Source organism: Castor canadensis, chromosome 8 (genome assembly GCF_047511655.1).
Source record: "Castor canadensis chromosome 8, mCasCan1.hap1v2, whole genome shotgun sequence".
Taxonomy (NCBI): domain Eukaryota; kingdom Metazoa; phylum Chordata; class Mammalia; order Rodentia; family Castoridae; genus Castor; species Castor canadensis.
In genome coordinates this window covers 17,531,650-17,556,444 of record NC_133393.1, presented here as the reverse complement: position 1 = coordinate 17,556,444, position 24,795 = coordinate 17,531,650, and the positions used below count along the sequence as shown (strand labels likewise).

At 42.4% G+C, this 24,795-nt stretch overlaps 1 protein-coding gene and 1 pseudogene across 1 annotated transcript in view; both read left to right on the top strand.

Moving 5' to 3' along the window:
* Positions 1-24,795, top strand: part of Dnah8 (dynein axonemal heavy chain 8) — a 343,384-nt gene that overhangs the window by 120,366 nt on the left and 198,223 nt on the right. The window contains exons 22-29 of the mRNA XM_074082285.1: positions 4,226-4,361; positions 9,125-9,243; positions 12,219-12,325; positions 16,698-16,773; positions 17,989-18,184; positions 19,531-19,727; positions 20,373-20,499; positions 23,705-23,940. Of these exons, the coding sequence (XP_073938386.1) occupies positions 4,226-4,361; positions 9,125-9,243; positions 12,219-12,325; positions 16,698-16,773; positions 17,989-18,184; positions 19,531-19,727; positions 20,373-20,499; positions 23,705-23,940 (1,194 nt within the window). The remainder of the gene's footprint in view (positions 1-4,225; positions 4,362-9,124; positions 9,244-12,218; positions 12,326-16,697; positions 16,774-17,988; positions 18,185-19,530; positions 19,728-20,372; positions 20,500-23,704; positions 23,941-24,795) is intronic.
* Positions 7,450-8,817, top strand: LOC109678883 (inositol hexakisphosphate kinase 2-like; annotated as a pseudogene).

Below are 24,795 nucleotides of genomic sequence, written 5' to 3'. Positions count from 1 at the left end.
TCCCATTTATAATGAAATCATCTTCTTGCAGTGTACATTCATAACTATGTTGGCACTATGAATTGCTAAGTTCATACTACTACAGAGAATTTGTTTTGAACACATGAAGAAATTTATATGTATAGAAAGAGAAATAGACACAACAAGGAAGGAAATTGGGATTGCCTAAGAGTCACTGAGTGTGACTGGTATTTGTGTTGATGGGACAGCAGAAGAAATTATTCCCATTACATAAATGGTCTGCTTTAATGCTGTAAGCCAAGATATAGGAGGCTGAATTTGAAAAGTGCCTTTGCCAATCAGTCTGCTGCAGTCACTTGCCCTGGAGTGACCTAAGATCTAGCCTTGGACTACCTTCCCACAAATCTACCACCTACCCTGGTGGATCATTGTAGTAAAGGAAAAGATGATTTGTAAGGACAGGGCAAACCAGGTAACACTCTGGGGAGAAATCAGTCCTGGAAACATGACCTATACTGCACTAATTCTGGGCGTTAAGGTTAGTTTGGGTCAAGCAGTTGTTAACCATCACACACTGTTTGCCAACTCTCTCTCCTCCCACTCTCCTAGCTTCTGCTGGTGCCCTCATTGAGCCAAACCCAACTGGAAGCCAGAGAAGGGAGTCCCAAGAGCTAGCTTTCCACTTTACAGAAGAGAGTGGAGAATGGGCTGGAAGGACGTGAATGGGAAAGTGTCCTTCAAGTAGTCTTGAGCGAGTGGCAGAGATTGTTTCTAAATTAATCACGTATATGGCTTTCAGAGCCAACTGTTGACTGCCTGTGCATCCATCTTCCCTTCCTTCTGGTTCCATGGAGAAAGTTTCCACCTTTAAAGTCAAGGTCTTCTAACTAAGCTGTAGATCCAAGGTCTTCTCCCCTCTTGGTGACCTTTCTCTCTTTCACATCTTCTCCTTGGCACTCTCCTCTGGTTCCCTTTCACCAGTAGTCTAGTATGCTATCATCTTTTCCCTGTCAACAAAAACGAAAATCTTCCCAAGCCTCCCTTCACTTCCCCTTCATAGCCGAACTTCTCCAAATCCGTATTCATGCTGCTTTTCCACCACCCATTCGTTTTTCTTTCTCTAATTTCTGGTTCAAATTCGTTCTGGCACCAATTATTATCTTTTTAAGTTTTATGAAAGTAAAATTCACATGCTGTGCAACTAAACATTTAAATGGTACAACTCAGTGGTTTTTATTATCTCCAGAGGTGAGCAACCATCACCCTAGAAGAAACGCTGTGTGTACTCATTGGCAGTTAGTCATTCCACATTTCCTCTCAACTCGCCTAGCCCTAATGCAACCACTAGTCTACTATCAGCTCCTACAGATTTGCCTGTCCTGGATGTTTCCTGTACCTTGATTGTACAACATAGAGTCTTGCAACTGGCTCCTTTCGTTTAGCACAGTGTTTTCAAAGTTCATTCAGTGTCACATATATCAGAGCTCCATGTATTTTTATTTGTGAATAATAGTGTATTGTATGGTTATGCCACATTTTAGTTGTTCACTCATCCCTTGATGGGTATTTTGGGTTGTTTCTACATTTTGGCTGTTATGGATTATGCTGTCATGAACATTAAGTGTACACATTTTTGTATGGACAAATGTTTTCATTTCATTTGGATATATATATCATATATATAATGCATGTGTTTTATATATATATATATATATATAATACATATATAGGAGTGGAGTTGCTGGGTCATGTGTTCACTCTATGTAACCTTTTAAACAACTGTTTTCTAAAGTGGCTGCGTCATTTGCAGTGTAGGAGGGTTCCAGTTTCTCTACATCCTTGCAGACACTTGTTACCCTTTGTCATTTTGGTCATAGCCATCCTAGTGAGTGTGAAGTGAGTCCCAATTCTGAGCACCCATGTGCTCTACATTGGTAACCTTTTTGTATATTTTCTTCAGAAATATTTATTCAGACCCTTTGCTCATTTTTAAGTTGGATGGTCTTTTTATTTTTGAATTGTAATGGTTCTTTGTGGATACACACCCTTTAGCAGATATATGAATTACAAAAATGTTCTCCCATTCTGTGGCTTGTCCTTTCACTTTCTCTATGGTGTTTTAAAATTTTTAATTTTATTTTAGTTAGCAAACATTGATAGTACAAGGGGGCTTCATTGTGATAATTCCATAAGCACATATACTTTGAACACATTTACCCCTTCCCTTGTTCCTTTACCCACTTCTTCGTGGTGTTTTTTGAAGCACAAATGTTTTTAATTTCATGAAGTCCATTTTATCTGTTTTTTCTTTGGTTGCTCTCTGTCTTTGGTGTCAAAGCTAAAAAACACTTTGCCTAATACAAGGTCATGAGGATTTTGCCTGTGTTTTCTTCCAAGGATTCTTTAGTTTTAGCTCTTCAGTTTTGCCCTTTAAGTTAATTTTTTGAATAGGGCAAAGAAAGAATCCAATTTCATTCTTTGGAAGTGGATCATCAGATGTCCTGCACCAACTGATGGGTCCTAGTAGCTTTGTTATTATGTAGTATTACAAACATTTTCCAGAAGAATTTATGTGGCATTCTCCCATTTGTTCTTATGGCATTTTTTTTTTTTTAAGATTACTGTTTTTCAGTAGTTGAGGATTCTGGAGACTTTGGGGGAATGCTAAGAGAAACCTGCTCAATCTGCCAATTTAAGTAGTAGTATCTGGTTCCTTTCTAAGGGGTTTTCCTAGCAGGGAGTGCATATAAACACGTTTCCAGTCTACTATGATCAGCTGGAAGTGTCCTCTTGTGTCCTTTGCCACTATCGCCATTCCAGTGTTTAGCACTTTGTTGACTAAACTAAAAGGGAAGGGATGAATGATGAAGCAAGGTCAGAACAGTAGTGGGGATGGAGAGGACCAGAGAATGTCTTTGGGTAGGAGGAGGAACACCATTTTCCCCGTACTATCAAAGCTGAGTAGAGGTCCAGATACAGGTTAAGTAGCCAAGAAAGGAAGACGAGGGAGCAGAACAGGGGACTGTGGGACCTTGTGCTTGTCTGGAGAGAGTTTTTATGAAGAGTCTCAGTTTCCTTCTCAGATGTGGTTTTGAAGCCCAGGTTGTCTGTTCACATTTACTGTTTCTGAAATGCCTGGGTGCTGTTGGATGTGTTTGAAGACCTCCTCAATTTTTTAAGCCAGTTTTCTTTTCTGAACTTGACCAGCACTCGACTTCTTCCTAAAGCCTTTGCTAACTATTGGAAATGGTCAGAAAGGCAAAGCACAAGTTTTTAGAATCACACAAAGCTGACTCAAGCCCTGATTTTTACCAACTACTGTGTCCTAGATGAATCTCTTACCTTTTCAGAGCCTTGGTTTTCTGATCTGTGAAATGGGGATCATAGTCTTAATTATCTCAAGGATATGCTATTAAATTAAATAAATTAAATAATACACACAAAGTAGTCTTACATGGGATGCCGACATGCAGCACCATGTTCAATGAAAAACTTTATCTCATTTAAATTTCAAAGCAGCACTTTGGACTGTCCTCTTTTAAAACTGTGTCTTTCTGGGCATAGTGGCTCACATCTATAATCCCAGCTACTAGGGAGGTAGAGATTGAGAGGATCTCAGTTCGAAGCCAGCCATGTGGGAGGGAGAGAGATAGCGATACCTCATCTCAACAAAAAAATCAGCATGGGTGTGCATACTGTAATATCAGCTATGCATGAGGCATAGGTAGGGAGAAATGCAGTCTGAGTCAGGCCTGGACAAAAATCATGAGGCCCTATCTGAAAAATAACATAAAACAAAAAGGGCTGGAGGCCTGGCTTGAGTGACAGAGCACTTGCCTGTCAAGTACAAGGCCCTGAGTTCAAACTCCAGTACCAAATAAATGAAACCTCATCTCAATTTCAACTTTTGACATCTTTCTATCTCTATGATAGAGTGAGATATAGGTCAAAGGTTAGATTTTTCTTTTTCTTCTCTGCTTTTCTTGAGCCCTTGCAACTGTGCTTTTTGTCCATTGGCAATTCGAATCTGAAGCATTGTGCCATTAGCAACCACCTCTTATTGATTTCTTGACTGATTGATTGATGGCTGTGCAGGGATGGAACCCATGGCCTCCGGCATGCTAGGCAAGCGTTCTGCCACTGAGTTGGCTACCCTAGCCCCTCTGGTTATTTTCAGGTGAAATAAATTATAGTTTAATAGATTAAGGTCATATTAATAATTTGAAGGTATGTGAAAATTAATAAGCATTTCTTTATTTAATAGACATACACAAAAGAATGGGCTGATATTCTAAACCACAAAAGTAAGCATGTGGAAGAAGCTGTCAGAGAACTGATATTAATATTTGAGCAAATTTATGAAGTTAAGTACACTGGGAAAACAGGAAAAAAGCTGCCAGGTAATTTTCCTAATTAATGTTTGAGTCACGAGAGCTATAGGCATGTTCTCATGGGGGCACTTTCTGCTTAGCAGAGAGCAATACTTCAGACTCCCAGAAGGAAAGCAGGTGTTCAACATAAACTGAAAATAACTGTCTGTTTGTACGGGTTAGGCCCAGTGAATTCTTTTTGTCAGTTGGAGAATAGTGAAGATCCTTCTGAAATCCCAGTTCTGGATGCCAACCAAGGGCCAGCCTTATGAACAGGCTTTTCTATAGATGGTGGTCTCATGCCTGCTATGTTATATTTTCACCATTTGATTAATTTTCTCCTCCTCCTCCTTTCCTCCTCCTCCCCCTCCTCTTCTTCCTCTTTCTCCCTCCTGTTCCTTGCCCTCCTCACCACCTCCTCTTCCTCCTCCTCTTCCTCCTCCTCCCCTCCTCCTATCCTCCTTCTCCTCTCCTCCCCTTCTCCTCCTTCTATTCCTCCTCCTCTTCTTCCTCTTCCCCCTTCCTCTCCTTCTCCTCCTCCTCCCCCTCCTCCTCCCCTCCGCCCCTTCCTCTTCCTCCTCCCTCTCCTTCTCTTCCTCCTTCCCCCTCTTGTCCTCCTCCCCTCCTCCTGTCCTCCTCCTCCTCTCCTCCCCTTCTTCTCCTTCTCTTCTTCCTCCTCTTCCCCTTCTCTTCCTCCTCTTCCTCTTCCCCTACTGCTCCTCCTTCCCCTCTTCCTCCTCCTTTTCCCCTCATCCTCTCCTCTTCTCCCTCTTCTCCTCTTCCTCGTCTTCCTTTCCTCCTCCTCCTCTTCTCTTCTTTCCTCCTGTTCCTCCTCCTCCTCCTTCTCCTCCTCTTCCTCCTCCTTTTTTTTTTTGTGGTACTGGAATTTGAATTCAGGACCTCAAACTTGCTGGGCAGGCCGCTTTCACCACTTAAGCCATGCCCCCAGCCTACTTCTTTTTTCTTAAAGTAAACCAGGAAAGAGTAAAAGCTATAATTTTGATGAATCTGGAAAGCCTGATATGGGAGAGAGTGAGTTTTGAGACATCTCCCACACGCTCTAGACCCTTCTCTGAATGGAATGAGCTGTGTATTCCTTCCAAGGTGAGTAGGGCCTCGATGACCAGTGTACTTCTAAGGAAGCAAGGATCACACCACAGTGCCTGTCCCTCCCCAACCCTTGAATAAAGGAAGATGACCTAAAAAGCTCTATGTCTTAACTCTAACTCGGCTCTGCCCAGCCCTTCTCACCCTGGGTTGATTTGCTTGAGTGGCAATAAACTTCCTCATAGCAGCAGTCTGCTGAAGCAAATCTGGATGACAGAGCGCCTGGGTTATTTAAGGAGATTGGAATGATTTTGAACCTTTTGTATTTCCTGTTCCCCCAATTTCAGAATCTCATTTTTTCATAAGGTTCTAATAATTTCGGTAAGTACATTTATAAGCCTCAGAGATAAGCTGCTGAATTCAAATCCTGTTCATTAGGGGTGGGGAATTTTTAGAAAAGACTTCCAAAAGGGGGTTTTCGGCTTCCTAGATTTATATACATGGGACTTTTAGTTTTGCTTAGATTGTCCTGGCAGAGATATTTAGAATCGTTGTCTATAAAAATAGGTAGAAAACCCAAAACATGAAAGCGTTTGATGTCCCCACTCCAGAGGAGCTAATACAGAAACCTTAAAATGACAGAGGTTATCATGAGAAGGGCATCAGTAACCGGGGTAAAGATCAGTTAGAGATGAATCAACATGGGTCATAACACGTGTACACGAAAGCAATGCTAGGAATATTTCTGTATGGCTATCCTTAACTAGCAAAAACATTTTGTCTTCCTTATTATGCTTGTCTCTTTTCTTCAACAAAACTAGTGATAAAGGCAGAACAGGACATGCCTGGAACTGAGGGGAGAAAGGGGGAGAGGATGGGGGAGGGGGAGGGGGGAGAAATGACCCAAACAATGTATGCACATGTGAATAAATGAATAATAAAAAATAAATAAATGAAAAAATAAAAATACCCCCCCCTCCACACACAAAAAAGAATCTTTGCGTACATTTAAGGGAAAGACTTGGTTCATTCTAAAATTTTTGTTTTCAAGCTGTAGGTAAGAGCTGATCAGGTAGAAATTTGTATTTGGAGGTTTTACAAGTGTCAAACATGAGTGCTGTTTGCCCAAATACCTGCTGTTCCTGCTGTCCCCTGTTCAGGGGCACAGTGTGAGGCTGGCTTTGTGTGAGAAAGCCACTGAGTGGACAAGGGATGCCCTGCCAAGTTGGCATTGAGGGAGTTTCCAAGGAAAAGTGGCTTTGCTTAGGAGGGGCGAGCTCAGTTAGCTGGTCACCAGCATACTTGAACTAATGCATCTGTGGGGAGCTGCCTTTTGGAGGAGTGAGTGAGAGCTTTCCAGTGAAGCAGGTAAAGAGAGAGAGAGAGAGAGAGAGAGAGAGAGAGAGAGAGAGAGAGAAATCTGTGCCTAGAGCAGTGGTTCTCAGTGGGCCTGGGGAAGGACATTTGGCAAAGTCTAGAGACACTTTCTGTTGTCACTCAGTATAGGTGTAGAGAGTTACTTCTGTCTTCTAGTGTGTAGGGGCCAGGGACGCTGGAGGACATCCTGCAGGACAGCCCAAGTAACAAAGAATTGTGCAGCCCGGATGCCAACAACACTGAGCATGAAGGCTCTGAGCCTAAAGTGAGCACGCAAGCATGTCTCTTTCCTTAGAGTTTTCACTTAATTAGTTCTCATCATGAGACCTGAAAATCTTAGTGCAGAAAGTCAGAAAACTCAACAGGTAAACAGACAACTTAGGTAAGATTGAAACCTTCTTAAAATTTTCTTAATTCTAGATACTTAAGACTGAGTATATAGACAGAATGTATTTCTTAGTAGAATGACCATTCTGTTGAGATGGGTGATTTAAATTGATTTCATGGATGACTCCTACAGGAACTAATGAAAAAACCCCCCAAAATGTAAAATATGTAAAAATTTTTTCTTAAAGTTTTTAAAATAAAAACTTTTCAAAAATGAGCTTCCGACAGACAAACACAAAGACAGCAGACAGAGGATTCACTGGCTGCTGGACCCCACTGCTTTCTCCCTGCCACCTGTGTCCTGAGGATGAGCTCAGTCTTCAGGGCCATGGATGTGGAGCCCCTCAGCAGTGTGTCCTGCTGGAGCCTTTTGTCCACCAGGTTGGGGGGCACTCATACGTTCTCCGCTTCAATGAAACGACCATATGAAAGCCCCTGGTATCAAGGGAGGTGCCCTGGAACCAGTTCTATGAGACCCTCCCAGCCGAGATATGCAAATTCATTACCCAGTACAAAGTGTGGTATGTGTACACTTTGAAGAAAATGAAGACAGGAACTTGTGTTTAATAGCAAATCCATTAAAAGGGGGGGACCATGGTTCTGTGGATATTGTAGATAATTCAGACTGTGATCCAAAAACTTCTGTTTAATATCATCTCCATTAAAAGGGGACCATGGTTCTATAGATATTGTAGATAATTCAGACTGTGAACCAAAAAATAAGCTCATGAGGTGGACAAACAAAAAGCATCACGATCTAGAAATGGAAAAGACCCCCCAAGGATTGGGTGCCCCAGCACCAGAAAGAGGAGAAGATGAAGAGCCATAAGCTAGAAGAAGAAATTGAGTGGCTAAAAGAAATTTGAAGTCTTATACTACAGTGTAGAAAAAAAGGGGAATCTAAGTTCCCAGCTTAAACATTATAACCCTTGAAGCATGAAATGTCACCAACACCAGTTACAGAGAATGAAGGAGAATGCAAAGCATTGGAACCAGTACAAATTTATCTTTTTGGAGACCCTAACTTCCTTCTGTGAGGTGCCTTGTGTCCTGGACCTCAAGATGGGCACACGCCAGCATGGCGATGATGCTTCAGAAGAGAAAGCAGCCAAGCAGATCCAAAAATGTGAGCAGTGTGTGTGTGTGTGTGTGTGTGTGTGTGTGTGTGTGGCATGCAGCTGCACCAGGCAGGCACTGGGCAGCTCATGTTCACGAACAAGTACCATGGGCAGAAGCTGTCAGTGCAGGGCTTCAAGGAGGCGCTTTTCTAGTTCTGCAATGGGCGGTACCTGCACTGTGAGCTCCTGGGCCCTGTGCTCAAGAAGCCGGCTAAGCTGGAAGCAGTGCTGGAGTGACAGGAGTCCTACCGTTTCCACTCGAACCCCTGCTGCTTATCTGTGATGGCAAGGAGTGGCCTGAAGTGGCCCTGGACTCGGATGCTGAAGACTTGGAGGACCTGTCAGGGGAATCGGCTGATGAGAATGCTGGTGCCTATTCCTACAAGCCCATTGGTGCCAGCTCAGTGGACGTGCATGTGATCGACTTTGCACACACTACCTGGAGGCTGTATGGCGAGGACACTGTGGTGCATGAGGACCAGGATGCTGGCTGTATCTTTGGGCTCCAGAGCCTGATAGACATTGTCACAGAGATAAGTGAGGCGAGTGGGGAGTGAGCTTACTGGATGCTCCGTCCGGTACTTGAGAGACTCTGTATCTCAGGCAGAGTCTGAACCAGCCCCAGCTGAACCAGCCCCAGCTGTGCTCAGAGTCATTATTTTAACTGTTTCTTCAACATTCCACGTATGATGCAAATACCTCTTTCTTCCCTAAGTGTAAATGTTTTAATAAAGATCTTTTTGTTTATTGAAAAACAAAAAAAACCCCAAAAAACCGTGAGCTTCCTAATAAGAAGGGTTGGCCATATAGGATAAACTTAATCCTGAAAAATCAAGTGTTGTGTTTTGTTTTGTCTTCTGTTAGTGGAACAGCCGAAACATGTCGTTTTTGGAAGCGAAACGGAAGAGGGTGATAGCGTTGACTATGACGTTGAGGTTGAGAAGGCTGCTGACACTAATGACAAAGAAGATGAGTTTAAAAAGGTGTGTGCTTCAAATTCTCAATCCTCCTGCTTCTGCCTTCATGTAGTTTTCTGGACCCATGACTCCCAGGGCTGTTGATTACCCCATGGGATTTCTTCTAGGCAGGTCAGCCACCAGCCTGTCTAATTTGTAATAGGATTCCTAAAGTATAATTTCCAATGTTATACTGCAGGATCAGGCACGATCGAGCCATGTTTACAGCTTTTCCTGGTATGATCAGCCTGTGATGTGATTCTGTTGTTTGCAGTATCTCCTTTGATTGTGACTGCCTTGTTTCCTTATACAGTTAATGTGACTTCTGGGATGGTGCACTAATGTGTTTGACTTTGCTGTGATGTTTAATAGAGTTATCTACACCGCAGTCCCGACTCCCATTGTTTTGGGGTCCTGCAGTTTTAACTAGAGACTCAGGGTGGGCAGATTTTCACAGTGTTGGAATGAGTTGAACATGAAGGTGGGGAAGGAGGCATGGGGTTTTGCTGTCCTGTTGGTCGTGCATCAACTCTGAATGCAGAAATCCCTGGTTTCTTCTTCTGTCAGTTTTCTTTCTTTTGTCTTTTTTCTTTTTCTTCGAGCTACTGGGGTCCCAGGGCTTTGTGCTTACTAGGCAAGTATTCTACTACTTGAGCCCCACTCCAGTCCTTTTGCTTTTTCTCTTTTGGTTTGTTTTTCAGATAGGGTCTTGTGCTTTGGGCTGGCCTTGGATCCTGATCCTCCTACCTCTGCCTCCTGAGTAGCTGGGACTACAGGTTTGCACCACTATACCCTGCTTCCTCCTGTCAGTTTTCTTTGAATCCATTATGCTTACTTTCTTTTCATTCTTTCTTTGTTTTACTCACTTTTACATACTTGAATACAGTTTTGGAAATAAACAGCACACATTTATTCTATTTCCACCTTCTTGCTCAAGGGTGACATTACCAGTTGATTGGGAAAAGCTTTTTTTTTGCAGAGTGTAGCTTGTAGTCTTAGACCTCTCAGTACCACACCCAGGAGAGCCACAGAGAACTGTGGGGAAGTCAGCTGGAGAGGACGTACCTGCGATCTTGTCAGACCCTCTCTTGCAACTGCATTCCCTTTTGGCAATGTTGGGGTCCTTGGAGCAGGACCCAGCACCATTATGTCCTCTCCAGTTGGGGGAGTCAGTTGGAGAGGCATTAGGGCAGTCACCTCTCCTGTCAAATCCACCCCCACATCATTGCCACCATGGTCTCTCTAAGATCACAGTCTGATTGTGCCTGTGTTGTAGCTTGGTAATTCATCAGCCCTGACCACATGGAAAAGGTTGATATTCTTCTTTGTTCTGAAAATTCTGACTCAACCTGGCTTTCCCACCAGTCTTAGAGCAGTGAGGAGCAGCAGGGCCCTAAATGTGTGACTCATCGTGCAAGGGGTTGTGGTATCAGGGACTGACACATGGCTCAGTGGTGCCTGGCATGGTTCCATCCCTATCATTGAAAAAAAAGGCAGGGTGGACTCTTGCCTGCCCAAGCTAGTGTCTGTCCTGTGCCATGACCAATACCCTTGGCTACTCCTCCTCCCAAGGGAAGGAAGGATGTGGATAAAGGGTCAAGTCCTGGTCCCAGGAATTAGAAGGTTCATCTATATATTTGGGTCTTCTATTGTTATTATTTTGTATCGAGCCGTGAACTGATGGCCTTATACATGCTAGGCAATTGTTGTGCCACCTGAACTATACCTCTAAACCTTTTGTTTTTATTTTGTTTTCTGAGACAGGGTCTTACAACCTTTGCCTGGGCTGGCTTCAAACTCAATCCTCCTGCTTCTGCCTTCGGAGTTGCTGGAATTACAAACATGCACTACTGTGCCAAGCTTTGGGTCTTGTGCATTTTAAAGTATGTTTGTCCACCATGCTTACTTTTTTGAGGATGGAGGCTCATCATACTCCTAAGATTGAGAAAGGCCCACACCTAAAATGCCTCATGTTTTTTGATGTATTATTGAATATTGAACAAACCTGGATTATTTTGCATATGCTGTTTTTGGATTTTGGCTGTTGAATAAGTCCTCTTGGTTTGCTTGGATGTTTATACAACCACAGTTTTCTTTTTTTTTTCTTTTTTAAATTTTATTATTCATATGTGCATACAAGGCTTGGGTCATTTCTTCCCCCTGCCCCCACCCCCTCCCTTACCACCCACTCCACCCCCTCCCTCTCCCCCCCACCCCCTCAATACCCAGCAGAAACTATTTTGCCCTTATTTCTAATTTTGTTGAAGAGAGAGTATAAGCAGTAATAGGAAGGAACAAGGGTTTTTGCTGGTTGAGATAAGGATAGCTATACAGGGAGTTGACTCACATTAATTTCCTGTGCGTGTGTGTTACCTTCTAGGTTAATTCTTTTTGATCTAACCTTTTCTCTAGCTCCTGGTCCCCTTTTCCTATTGGCCTCAGTTGCTTTTAAGGTATCTGCTTTAGTTTCTCTGCATTGAGGGCAGCAAATGCTAGCTAATTTTTTAGGTGTCTTACCTATCCTCACCCCTCCCTTGTGTGCTCTTGCTTTTATCATGTGCTCAAAGTCCAATCCCCTTGTTGTGTTTGCCCTTGATCTAATGTCCACATATGAGGGAGAACATACGATTTTTGGTCTTTTGGGCCAGGCTAACCTCACTCAGAATGATGTTCTCCAATTCCATCCATTTACCAGCGAATGATAACATTTCGTTCTTCTTCATGGCTGCATAAAATTCCATTGTGTATAGATACCACATTTTCTTAATCCATTCGTTGGTGGTGGGGCATCTTGGCTGTTTCCATAACTTACGACCACAGTTTTCATATGCTGTTGTTTACCTAAAGAAACCCAGACAAATAATCTAGGATTTAATAAACGCTACTGAGATTGTAGCGTTTACTATTTGTTACCTTTCACATTCACGTTTAATATTAGGTCATTGCTTTGGGGGATGTTAGAGGTTCATGTCTGGGTACCAACTTATGGTTTCTTATTACAGGAATGCAAAGAAGTCTATGCCTTTTTCTCTCATCAATTACTAGACAGTCTTCAAAAAGCTACACGCTTGTCTCTGGATACAATGAAAAAGAGAATATTTGTTACAAGGCAAGTGGAAAATTACTAAATATAACTCGGAATACCTGGACAAACTCTAATAATTTGTTAGTTTTAATTAATTTGTTAGTTTTAGAAAATGATACAATTTAAAATATACATTCATTAAAAGGCTATCGGAAAACATTTGTATAATACTGCAAGAACAGTGGCTCATACCTGTAATCCCAGCTACTTGGGAGGTGGAAATTGAGCAGAGGTCAACCTGGGTAAAAAAGTTAGCAACACCCCATCTCAATAAGCCAGGTGTGATAGCTCATGTCTGTAATCCTGCCTATGCGGGAAGCATGGGTAAGAGGCCAGCCCTGGGAAAAAATGTGAGATCCTACCTGAAAAATAAGTAAATCAAGAAAAGGTCTAGAGGTATGACTTAAGTGGTAGAGCTGCCTAGCAAGCCTGAGGCCCTGAATTTAAATCCTAATACTAAAATAAATAAATAAATAAAATGAAACAAAACCTATACTTCAAATGAACAACCGGGTTCCCAGCATCCAGACCAAGATGAAGACTGCCAGTCCCTGACTGGTCTCCCTGCTCCTTCGAAGGTAACTACTGTCCTGAACTTGGAGTTCATCATCGCCTTGGTTTTTCCTTATTGCTTACTATGTGTTTGTACCCATAATCTATACATGATTTAATTTTGCCTGTATTTGCACTGTACTCAATACTTTGTTTTTAAGATTCATCCACATTGCTAGCTTATTTTCACTGCTGTGTAGTTGGAGTACACACATTCTGTACCTCTGTTCCACTGGTGATGGTTGTCAGGTCATTTCCAGTTTGTGCTATTGTGAATAATCCTCTGTGAGAATTCCTTGTACTGTGTCCTGCTGCATTGGCTGAGAGTGAATTTGGTGGGTACCAGTGTATGGTCATGCCTCATTTCATCAAGCAATGACTTGCACAGGGGAGCCTGTGGCTCCTCATCCTTGCGAACAGTATTATCCAATTAAAAAATGATTGCTAACACAGAGGGATTTGAAATAGTCTCTCATTCTCATTGAGATTGAAATTCTTGTTTTCCTGCTTACTGATGAGATGGAGTGTATTTGCATGTGTTTATGGGCCATTTGTCGTCTTTCCTTAAATGTGTGGGTTTAAGTCACACACATTATTATTTCTTTGTTGATGATAATACAGCAAATACCTTTTCTTGGTTATACCTTATCTTTTAATTTTCTTTATTTCCACTTTTTCTTTGCCAGTTTCAAAAATATTCAAACTTATCAGTCTTTTTCTAAGTGATTTGTGATTTTTATGTCTCTTGTGTATGCCATACTGGGGTTTGAATTCAGGGCTCTGAGCTTTCTAGGCAGGTGCTGTACCACTTGAACCTGGCCTCTAACCTTTTTTGCTTTAGGTTATTTTTCAGTTAGGGTCTCATACTTTTTGCTTAACTGGATATGGATTTGTCTATATTTAATTCTGCTTTGTTCTCAGAGTGCACCTTTTATTCAATCTGATTTGAAGGTTTATTGTTTTTCCTTATTTCTAGAAAAACCTGAACAATTTCCTCTTCAGTTTTAACATCTAGGATATTCCTTCATCACTTTGTTCTAGAACTCCTATTAGCTGAATACGGAATAGAATGACTCTGTAATTTATTCTTTCAGCTAGGACACTTTTATGAGTGAGCGGGCGCTATCCAGATGAGGTACTAGGATACAGTCAACCTGGATTTTCCTGGGCCCAGTGGACACATGGTTCTCTCATGTGTTGGAGCCTCTTGGTCTGTCCTTCCTCTCTCACTACTGTTATATACTTAATTTTTTGCCTTTCTGGGCTACATTATGGGCAAGTATCTCTATTTCTGTTTTAAAGACTATATCATCTGCATCTTAAATACATAAATAAGTGCTCTTGGGAATGGGAGTGTAGCTCAGTGATGGAGCACTTGCCTAGTCTATGTGCGGTCATGGGTTCAGTCCCTAGCACCACAAAGCAAATAAGGAAGCAAATAGATACAAGCATTTCCCCCTTTATCCTTCAGATACTGTATCATTTCTGCCTTATAAGTTTAGCAGTTTCTCTATTTTTAAGTTTTTCTTAGCCTGTATTTCTTTGAGCATTTTCAATTGCTGGTTGTAGGGTTTTGTACTTCTATGTGTTAAATTTGGAGGGAGCTTCTGTTTCCGGTTTTGGTTTCTTTTGCTTTCTGCTCTTTGCCCTCAGGCTTCTTTATGCCTTCTGGGATTTTAGTGATCGTGTTCTCATTGAGCACGAACTGTGCTTTTTCCTTCTGCTTTTCTCTTCCCTCCCTCCCTGTGCAGGAGCTGCACTTTTGTCCCCAAATGACCCTTGGAATGTTGAGTCCAGGACCAGGTCTTGATTGCAGTCAGTTCCTGTCCCCTGGAGGGGCACTGGGGGATGGTCGGCTCAGGCAGGAGCTCAGGTGGGCCAGTTTACCGGGGAAGCTGTGGGTGTGCTGCTTTCATAAAGCTGTGGCTGCCGGTGTGAGGTTGGTAGATGTTCTTGCTGTTTTTACCCGGGGAGGGGGAAAGCATCATGTTAGCTCTGACATTAAGCAGGGAGCTTGGCTGAGGCCCCTATTTCTCATGGGCTTCTGCCAGGCCCTGTATTCTGCAAAAGCCATCCTCGCTTCCGTCACCACCTGCTTCCGGACCAGAGCCCTGGCCAGGCTGTTCTTGTGTTTCTGGGCCATTTCTGATGCTTTCTTGTCTTGTATTTGAACATTCTCACGTCCTTTGTGTTCTTCCTATGATTGCGATGTGTTTGATAGAAGACGTGCTTCTGAAGAATGAACTCATGTTGATTTACAAGTTCTGCAGTACTTAAATCATTTTTTGGAGAGGCATACACTGAGGGATGGCACTCAGAATCCTTGCTCGTGGAAAACATCTTTCTCCATGCCGTTGGCTGGTTTTCTGTGTCATGATCCCTTTCTCCCACGCTCAAAAGTGCTGCACCTTCGGCTTCTTTGGGTTCAGTTTGCAGGCAAGAGTCCTACCATAATCCCACTTTCCTTTCTGAATAGCAACTCGTGTGATTGTTCTCGTGCTTACAGAATTTTTACTTTATTCTTGAAATTCACAAATTTTCCCCCATGAATCCTGGTGGTCAAACTGAGAATTTTTCAAGGTGAGAAAAAAGTCTGTTCTTAAGATGAAGGGAGAGGTTGCTGTAATTTACCACAACTGTGTAGGATCGAGCACTGGATCAAGTAGTGGTGTGTCTCTGAGCTGAGTGACCCTCGGAAGTCCCTTGGCCTCTCCCTGGCTTGGTTGCCTCATCTGTGGAACAGAAACAGTCGGCACAGGCATGAATTTGTGGGAAGTGCCCGGCATACGTTAAGCATTCAATAAATGTTACTTATTTATTTATTTATTTTTTGCAGTGCTCATGTGCAGATAACTGAGTTGCACCCCCCTCTCACTTATCTTTTCTTTGTTTTTGGTTTCCTTCTCTTTAGTTAAAAAGGACTGTGAACTTGGTAGGCAGGCACTCTACCACTTGAGGCACGCCTCCAGCTCTTTTTGCTTTAGTTATTTTGGAGACAGGGTCTCACCTCTTGCCCAGGCCAGCCTAGACTGTGATCCTCTCTCCATACCCAGCTTTTTTCTGCAAACATGGGTCTCACAAGCTTTTTAGCCCAGGCTGAACCTGGGTTAAACCGCACAGAATGCTAAGATTACAGAGGTGAGCCACTGGTGTCTCACTGAACTGTGATGTCCTTATTTTTCTTGTTAGTGTGCCCCTTTCCCCCCAATTGCTTGTACTTATATAGAGAGGTGTGTTTGTTTATGTTTGTTTTTTTCCCAGTAGTGATAGCATTTCTGGCATCCCAGAGAAAGAGATGTTTTGTAATTTTTGTCTAGGATAGGGATAGAGGTCAAGGCCAAGGGAGAAAGGCAAATTCATTTGCTACTCTCTGTGTTTCCTTCATTACTGGACTCACGTCTGTATGTCTGTGTGTTCGTGATACTGTTTAAAAGGCAGTTTTTGGAAGATTTTCACTAGAAATCTCCTGTTAAATCTTGTAGAAAAGTGTATATTAAAAAGTATATGAAGTGTATGCTTTTTATCGGTGATCTCCTTCATTGTGACAATGCTGACAACAAATAACGCCTTTGGTAAACATCATTAAGTAGTCACTACTGAGAAGAAGCAACATGCAAATACTGAGATGCGTTTGTGATGTTGATATTTTACTTCTGAGAACATTGAGTCATTGTGTTTTCTTAGTTCTAGGCAACTTATGGTTCCATTATAAGTAACATTCTTTTGGTGTGATTCGATATTTTAAAAACAGCCTTTATTTTTAGGATGGAGACTTCATCATAATAGAGTTTTGGTGACATTTTTAGGCTAAGGCTCATCAGCTAAAATGTCCGTCTTCTTACAGCCAGTATGGACGGAAGCGGCCAGAGGACATTATTTCCTTCATAAAAACGGAAGTGCATCTTGCAATACCTAATGTGGTGAGTATCATAAGATAATAATACTTGGGTAATATAAGAGTATTAGGTAGAGCACTATCTGGCACAAGGCTCTGGGTTCCAGCCCCAGCACTGCAGAAAATGAAAGTGTAGCATCAAAATTGAACTCTCATTTGGAGCAACATCTTGGTCCTGTGTATTTTTTAACTTTTAATGTTTAACATATAAATGTTATCATTTATGTCTGTTACTAGAAACTTACTTCTGGATTAGGGGTATAGCTTAGTGGTATTCTTGAGGCCCTGAATTTGATCCTTAGCACTGCAAAAATACAATAAATAAAAACAGAACTTCCTGCATAACTCATGGTATACTGAAAGCTGTTGCACACATTAAGTACCTGTTCTGCCTGCTTTTTCTTTTCTTTCTTTCTTTTTTTTTTTTTTAAGTGGGACTCAGGTGTCGAGCACATGCTTATGAAGCAGGCGCTCTACTGCTTGAGCCTCCAGTCCATTTTTGCTCTGGTTATTTTGGAGATGGGGGTCTCTTGAACTATTTCCCTGGGTTGGCTTTGAACTGTGATCCTTCTGATCTCATCCTACCAGGTAGCTAGGATTACAGGCCAGAGCCACCAGTAACTGCTTTTTCTCACTTCTTACATTAAAATAAAATCATCAAAAGAAGTCTTAAATCCCTACCCTTCCTCCACCAGTGAGACAGCCTATTTAAGGTGGCAGAACAGAAAGAAAGCAGGAGTGAGTGGTGGTCTGCGAATCGTGGAGTCCCTGAGCCTTCCCAGGGCACTTCTCTCTACAACAACCCTGCCTTCTTCTTGGTATCTGGACCTCCAGATACGAAGCTGGCACATGTGCTGGGCAGGGACAACCTGTGACCCGCCTAACACCATGTTTGCATGGTCTGGCCTTTGGAAGGGTAGCTTCTTAGCTTATTTGAAAGGAGCCAGGTCAGATGTTGGCAACACAGCTGCTTCAGTTACTTTGCTTCATGGACATTCCACACATCATGGACAGTTTTCCACCATGCAGGCAGGCATCATCACAGGGAAAGCGTGATCAGAACTACGTTTGACCTTTGGGCCCACAGGAATGGATAGAATGGGAAAACTCCAAGGTCAAGGAAGCCTGAGCTGCTCCCTCCCCCTACCTCCCTCTCCTGAATCTGCGGCCCCCTTTCAGTAAGGAATGGCGGTAGGCAGTGTGCGCTTGCTGGGTTGTCACTGGCCTCTTCTTTCCACAGGTGATGGTGCCTAGCCTGGATGACATTCAGCAAGCCATCAATCGCATGATCCAGTTGACCCTGGAGGTCAGCAGAGGGGTGGCTCACTGGGGACAGCAGCAAGCCCGCCATGTCAAACCAGTTCTCAGCAGTCCCACCCAAACCACTGCTGACCCGAATCAGCCCAGCACAGGAAAACAGCTCAAGAAGGAAGAGAGTGAGAGAGTCTAAACATCTGTAGAGTCATCGTTAGGACATGGTCCTTCTGAGCCTTCCTGGGTTCGATAGCATATAGATATCTTATAAGTTATTTTTATATGCTTACTTGTTAGAGTTTACATTAAAAAAAAGACAACTAGTATTTCTCCATTCGCATCCAAAACTTAGCCGGCAGACATTTCTTTCTAATTTTTGGTCATGGCCAAGCAACAATTACTGTTTCTACTATAGTAATTGTGAGAGGTAAAAATTCAACTATATTACTGATTTTTCTTTCAGCGTTGTAGTCGATCTGATAAATTTTGTTTCAGTTTTCAAAGCTACTTTATTAGTAATAGCTCCCAGTTGCTAATAAAACAAATGTTTAAAAATGGATAAACAAATATGGTATGTCTATACAGTACAGTTCTCAGCAATTAACGGAAGAAAGGCATGCTTACAACATTAATTAGTTGATTAAGTTAAGCAGTACCTTGTATTTTATTTTGCCTTAATTTTGATTAAATATAATTATAAGATAAAATAAAAGAGCAAACAGGCTGAAATGGGACGATGGTAAATTCAACAGGTCCTAGTCTGCTCCAGCTAATTGCTCCTGTGTGGGAAATCTGATCCTCTTATTACCAAATTTACCACCTTCAAAGGAGAAACTGGAGTCTGGAATTTCATGTGAAATCTCAGGATTTTTAATTAACAACTGTTCAAAAAAAAAAAAGTTGGATATAGGCCAAACAGAAGTATCTGCATGGTCTCTGCTGGCTGGGGAGAATACTTGAAAATTTTCAATCAAGGCAGTGACATGATTAGACCTGTGTTTTGGTGGAAGATGCTTAGGGGGAATGTGCAGGAGTTAATCGTTACTACTGGGTTGTTACTGCTGGGTTGCAGTACCAGAGGCTGAAATGAGGACAGACATCCATTGTCCCATTTTATCTTCTCACGTTCAGCCATGAGGATTAAATGGCCTAAGGTCGTTTAGATAATAAATGACCATTGACCATTACGCTGTTCCCTAGGGGGGAAGAAAAAGATTCACCTCTTAACTTTTTCTTAAATGACTTTATAAAATTTTGAGGGGGGAGCTTTAATCACTGATTCTAGTTCTCACCCTCTGCTTAACACAGTTTTTTCAGATTAAAGAAATGTAGTCCTCCCAATCTGACCCAATCCTTTAATAGGTGAAGACAGCAAGGCAGTAACTTCTTAATTACTTGAAATAACTCTGAATCATTTGGAGGGAGTGTCTTTAGGAAAATGCACTAAAATACTCTGGATGTTAAAATCGATAATATTTAAAGTTAAATATAGAGTGAATATCGATAGTGTGAAATCATCTGCTTTCAGGATCGTTTGAAGAAATCATTCCTGCGAGGAAGCTGAAGAATTTTTATCCTGGGGTGGCAGAGCACAAGGACATTTCCAAGCTGGTCCTCCTCCTTTCTTCCTCTGTGAATTCTCTAAGGAAGGTGGCCCATGAGGCCCTGCAGGACTTTCAGAAGTACAAGACTCTTTGGACAGAGGACCGCGATGTGAAAGTGAAGGTGTGTTTCTGCTTCCTGAGATCTCCTTTGGGTTTTAATGCTTGTCTCTAACTCCTGAGATATGGGGATCATGAAGACATTGGGGATAATAATAGGAACTCAAGGCAGAGGCCAAGAACCCATAAATTCCAAGCACCTGACACAAGATAGCTGGCATGATTCTCACACTGAGGCTCTCATGCAATTGATAACAATGAGGCTGTGACAAATTTAATTTAATTCCTTTAAAAAACAGTGCAGGGCTGGAGGTGTGGCTCAAGATGTAAGTGTCTGCCCAGCAAGCACAAAGCCCTGAGTTCAAACCCCAATACTGCCAAAAAAAAAAAAAAAAAAGTACAGATTGTTTGCCTGGCACTGCTCAGAGGCCAGGGTGTGTCCCATGCATGTAAGCCCAGCTGTATTTTTGATTAGAGAGTCAAGAACATGCTACAGAGCTCTGAATAATAGAGGGCTGGGAAATTCACGCAGCCCCCTCTTCCTGGACCACTGGGATGGCCTGTTCTTTTCTAAGTCATTGGCCCCACAGCACGTAGAAGTGGAAAGGTGTTGAAGCAAGTGAGGTTTTCTCACTTAATTCTTGTAACTTGTACTGTTAAAATATTAATAATGATTAATAAGCACATATGAATTGTTGCCTTACTGCAGGAGTTTTTGGCCAACAACCCCTCTCTGACTGAAATCAGATCAGAAATCCTCCACTATGCTACTTTCGAGCAAGAGATTGATGAGCTGAAGCCTGTCATAGTGGTGGGGGCACTTGAATTGCACACGGGTAAGTCACAAAGACTGATCACGTGAGGTGTCCACATTTTCACAGCAAGTGCTATTGTATTTTCTTTAACTTTTTTGAAGGGGGCACCCTCACACACACACACACATACACACACACACACACAGATACACACACACACAGACAGATTGCACCATTGGTGATCAGACAAGTAAAACTGCAGGTGGAGTTCTCTCAGGTTACTGAGAGGAGGGTATTTGGACATGAGGAAGGAGTTGGGCAGTTGGAGTCTCCTGAGAAGCTCATCCACTTGGGTTGAGAGTTTCAAAGGCTGATAAGACCAGAAATACGAGACTAAGCTGGCCTTTTTTACTGCAGCAAGGAGAGCTCTGTTGGTCACAGGTTCCTGGCGCACAGACTGCTGGTCTCTGTGTGAAGGAGGAGTTCAGAGATTGTGGATCTGTGTAAGTTAAAGTCATCTGTCAGGGTGCTTACTCAGATGAGAGGTGTGGGTTGGTTGGACTGAAAGGTAGGGTTACTAGAGTACATCCACTCCAGCTGGCTTACAAATGTATGAGAACTGCAGTTTGGGTTTACACTAGTTGTGGTGACTCATTGTTACCATGATTACAGAACAATAGGTCTTAAGCTTATGGGAAGATTTAATTCTCTGATGATGTTTGAATGACTTGCTTATACCAATTATCTACCTTAAATGGATTTTCAAATCTATTCTCAAGCCTCAAGGAGTCAGTGTAGCTATGACTTATTTTTTTCTTTTTAGTGGTACTGGGGTTTGAACTCAGGGCCTTGTGTTTGCTAGGTAGGTGCTCTATCACTCGAGCCAGAACCCCAACCCTTTTGCTTTAGTTATTTTTCAGGTAGGTTCTTACACTTTTTGCCTGGGCTGGCTTGGACTGAGATGCTCCTACTTATGTCTCTTACATAACTGGGATGATAGATGTGTGCTATCATGCCTAGTTTGTTGAGGTGGGGTTCTTGCTAAGTTTTTGTCCAAGCTGGCCTCAAACTATGATCCTGCTGATCTCTTCCTTCTGAGCAGCTGGGATTACAGATGTGAGCCACTATGTCTGGACATAATTGATGACTTGGGCTATTTGTTTGCTTCTATCTCTGCGTCCTCTGCTGATGTTAGTGAGTGTCTGATTCATGAGCTGCTTTTATAAGACAGTAGCATAGTCCCTGGCAAACAATTGCTGTTCAATAAATATTAAATATTATTATGTCTACCAAGAAAGAATTTAATTTGAGGAAGAGCAACAAATACTTGGAGTGGGGCCGATTGTTTAGCTGGAAATCAGAAGCTGCATCAGGAGCAATAATTAATTACAAGCACTTTTGAAGAATTTGCAAATTACATTTAAAACTTTTTCTATTTGTGTCCTCATAGTGGATAGCCTTATGGTCCTTACTATGTAAACAACTGTAGCATTTTGTTGTAGTGAACCAAGGTGCTTGATTTTAGACAGAGGAAACTAGAAAATGGTGGTGACAGTTACAAAGAAAGGGAATGCAGGCCAGGTGCAGTGACTCACACCTGTAATCCCAGCTACTTGGGAGGCAGAGATGGGTAGGACTGTGGGTCAAGCCTATCCAGTTAGTGAAACCCCATCTCAATCAATACTCCTGGTGTAGTGGCAGATGCCTGTGATATCAGCTGTGTGGGAAGTATGAATAATATTGTAGTCCAGGCTGGCCTGGGTAAAAATACAAGACCCTATTTGAAACATAACTAAAGCAAAAAAAGACTGGGGCATGGCTTAAGGAGTACTTGCCTAGCAAAAAAAAAAAAGAAAGAAAGAAAGAAAAGAAAGGGGAGATGGGCTGAATTCTGGGCCCGAGAAAGGAGGCAAGAGGCCCATGAGGTAGGATCTAGTGACCTCAGCCAACAAGCTGTGTACATGGTTCCTGGGCTCTATTTCTTTCTTTGCTCCACAGGCCTCTTAGAAGTTGAGAGGAGAGCAGTCATGTTTCACGCTTGGGAGGGCTAGGAGTGTAGAGGCCTTGGGAGGAAAAGAGGAACAGGTAGAAATGATAAGGTAGAGTTGACAGTACTGTTTTGTTTTCAAGAAATGAAGCCCACTTGCAGAGTGCTAAAGGAAAAGAGGTGACTCGGAATCCAAGTGCAATGGGAGCCTCAGAACAGACAGGGCCAGGGATGGAACAGGAAGCTGAGGACATCTTTTCTGTTGCTCATTTCCTCTTCCCTTGACTTTTCTGCTTCCCAGACCACACAGCTCCCCTCCACTCTCCACACTTGCAAGAAAGGACTCTGACTGGTCCGTAATAGGTTGGGATAGGCCTAGGATAGTCAGCTGGGGTGGAGTCATGTTATATACCTGCTGTAGTTAGGAAGAGGAGGATAACAACCTAGGGCTGTGGTATGACAGGAGAACTGAGAGGGGTTCCCTAGAGGAAAATGGGGTAGTGATGGGGACAGCCAATAGATGGACGGAAACAAGTTCAAACAGAACGGTGGCTTCATTTCAGACATTCTCCCCCACAGGCTATAGTGTCCTCCCATTCCTCCTCCTTCTTCCCAACTTGCTCCTCCTCCTCCTTTTTTTTTGGTGGTACTAGAGTTTGAACTCAGGGCTTCTCACTTGCCAGGCAAACGACTGCTTGAGCTGCACCCCCAGCCCTTTTTGCTTTGGTTATTTTTGAGAAAGGATCTCATGTTTATGCCTGGGCTGGCCTGGACTTTGATCCTCCTCCTATTTACTTCTCCCTCCTACCTGGGATGACAGGTAGTGCCACCATGGCCAGCTCTTATGATAGAGATGGGATCTTGCTAACTTTTTGTCTGGGCTGGCCTTGAACCCTGATCCTCCCAATCTCTGCCTCTTGAGTAGCTAGGATTATAGATGTGAGCCACCATGCCTGGCTATGGCATTCTTAAGAACAGCTGAACATAATCCATGGGGATAGGAACAGAGTTTTCAAACTCTAGTAACTTTACAGCACACCGAATGTAGACTACCATGTTTCACTAGTGGAGTGGCTCAAGTGGTAGTGCACCTGCCTAACAAGCATGAGGCCCTGAGTTCCAACCCCAGTACCACCAAAACTAAAACCAAAACAAACAAACAAAAAAACGAGTCTGTTAGAGTACCATGTTTCAAGGGCTCAATAGCCATATGTGACTGGTGACCACTGAACTGGAAAGTGCATTTGCACCGCTCAGATTGTACACAGGGTGAATTTTAATCTTTCTTATCCTCATCAGAGCCAATGAAATTAGCCTTATCAATTGAGGCGAAGGCATGGAAGATGTTACTGTGTCGGTACTTGAATGAAGAATACAAAAAGAAAATGTCAGACATGATAGCATTTATCAATGAATACTTGAAAAAGCTATCTAGACCCATTCGTGATTTAGATGATGTCAGATTTGCAATGGAAGCCTTGTCGTGTATCCGTGATAATGAAATTCAGATGGACATGACTTTGGGACCAATTGAAGTAAGAAATGATTGCATTTTTCTTTCCTAAAATGCTTTAAAAAAATAAAAACATACTCAAAAGTGATTCTGTTAACATAGTTCTTCATCTATTGTATGGTAAATCTACTTTCTGATGTTGGTGGCCATGGGGAATTTACCGATTATCAACAGTGAACAATATACAAAGGAATATTAATATATGATGAATGCTGTACTGGGCTAGACAGTGTTTAGTTTTTGAGACTACACCAACCTTTTATGGAAATGGTTGGTTGTTACCTCTCTCAAGTCTATCCCAATATGTTAGGCAAATTCTCCAAATATGTTTGGGTTTCCTTAGGCCAATTGTGGGTCTTACTCATTACCACAGGTGTGTCATGGGCAGTAGAATAGGAGCAGCACACTGAGGCTTGGTAGTGACTGATGGAACTTAGACCAACAAAAGAGATTTTAGGGAAAAGCATTGTATTAGTTTCCGGTTGCTGCTATGATAAATATCAAAGAGTATAAATTCCAAATGACTTAAAACAAACTTAATGGCTTAAAACACTACAAACATTGTATAGTTCTAGAGATCAAAAGTGAAGGAATGGTTTTATGGGGCCCAAATCAAGATGCCAGCAGAACTGCGTTGCTTCTGGAGGCTCTAGGAGAAAACTGGTTCCTTGCCTCTTCCAGCTTGTAGAGGCTACCTGCATTCCTTGGCTCAAGACTCACTTCCAGCAATGGCATGGCTCCTACCCCTGCTCTGTCATCAAATCTCCTCTGGTTCTAACTCTGTTGCCTCCCTTTTTTTCCTCTATATGGACCTTGGAGATTACGTTGAGTCCATATGCTTAAACTAGGATAATACCCCGTTAAAAGCTCTTTAATT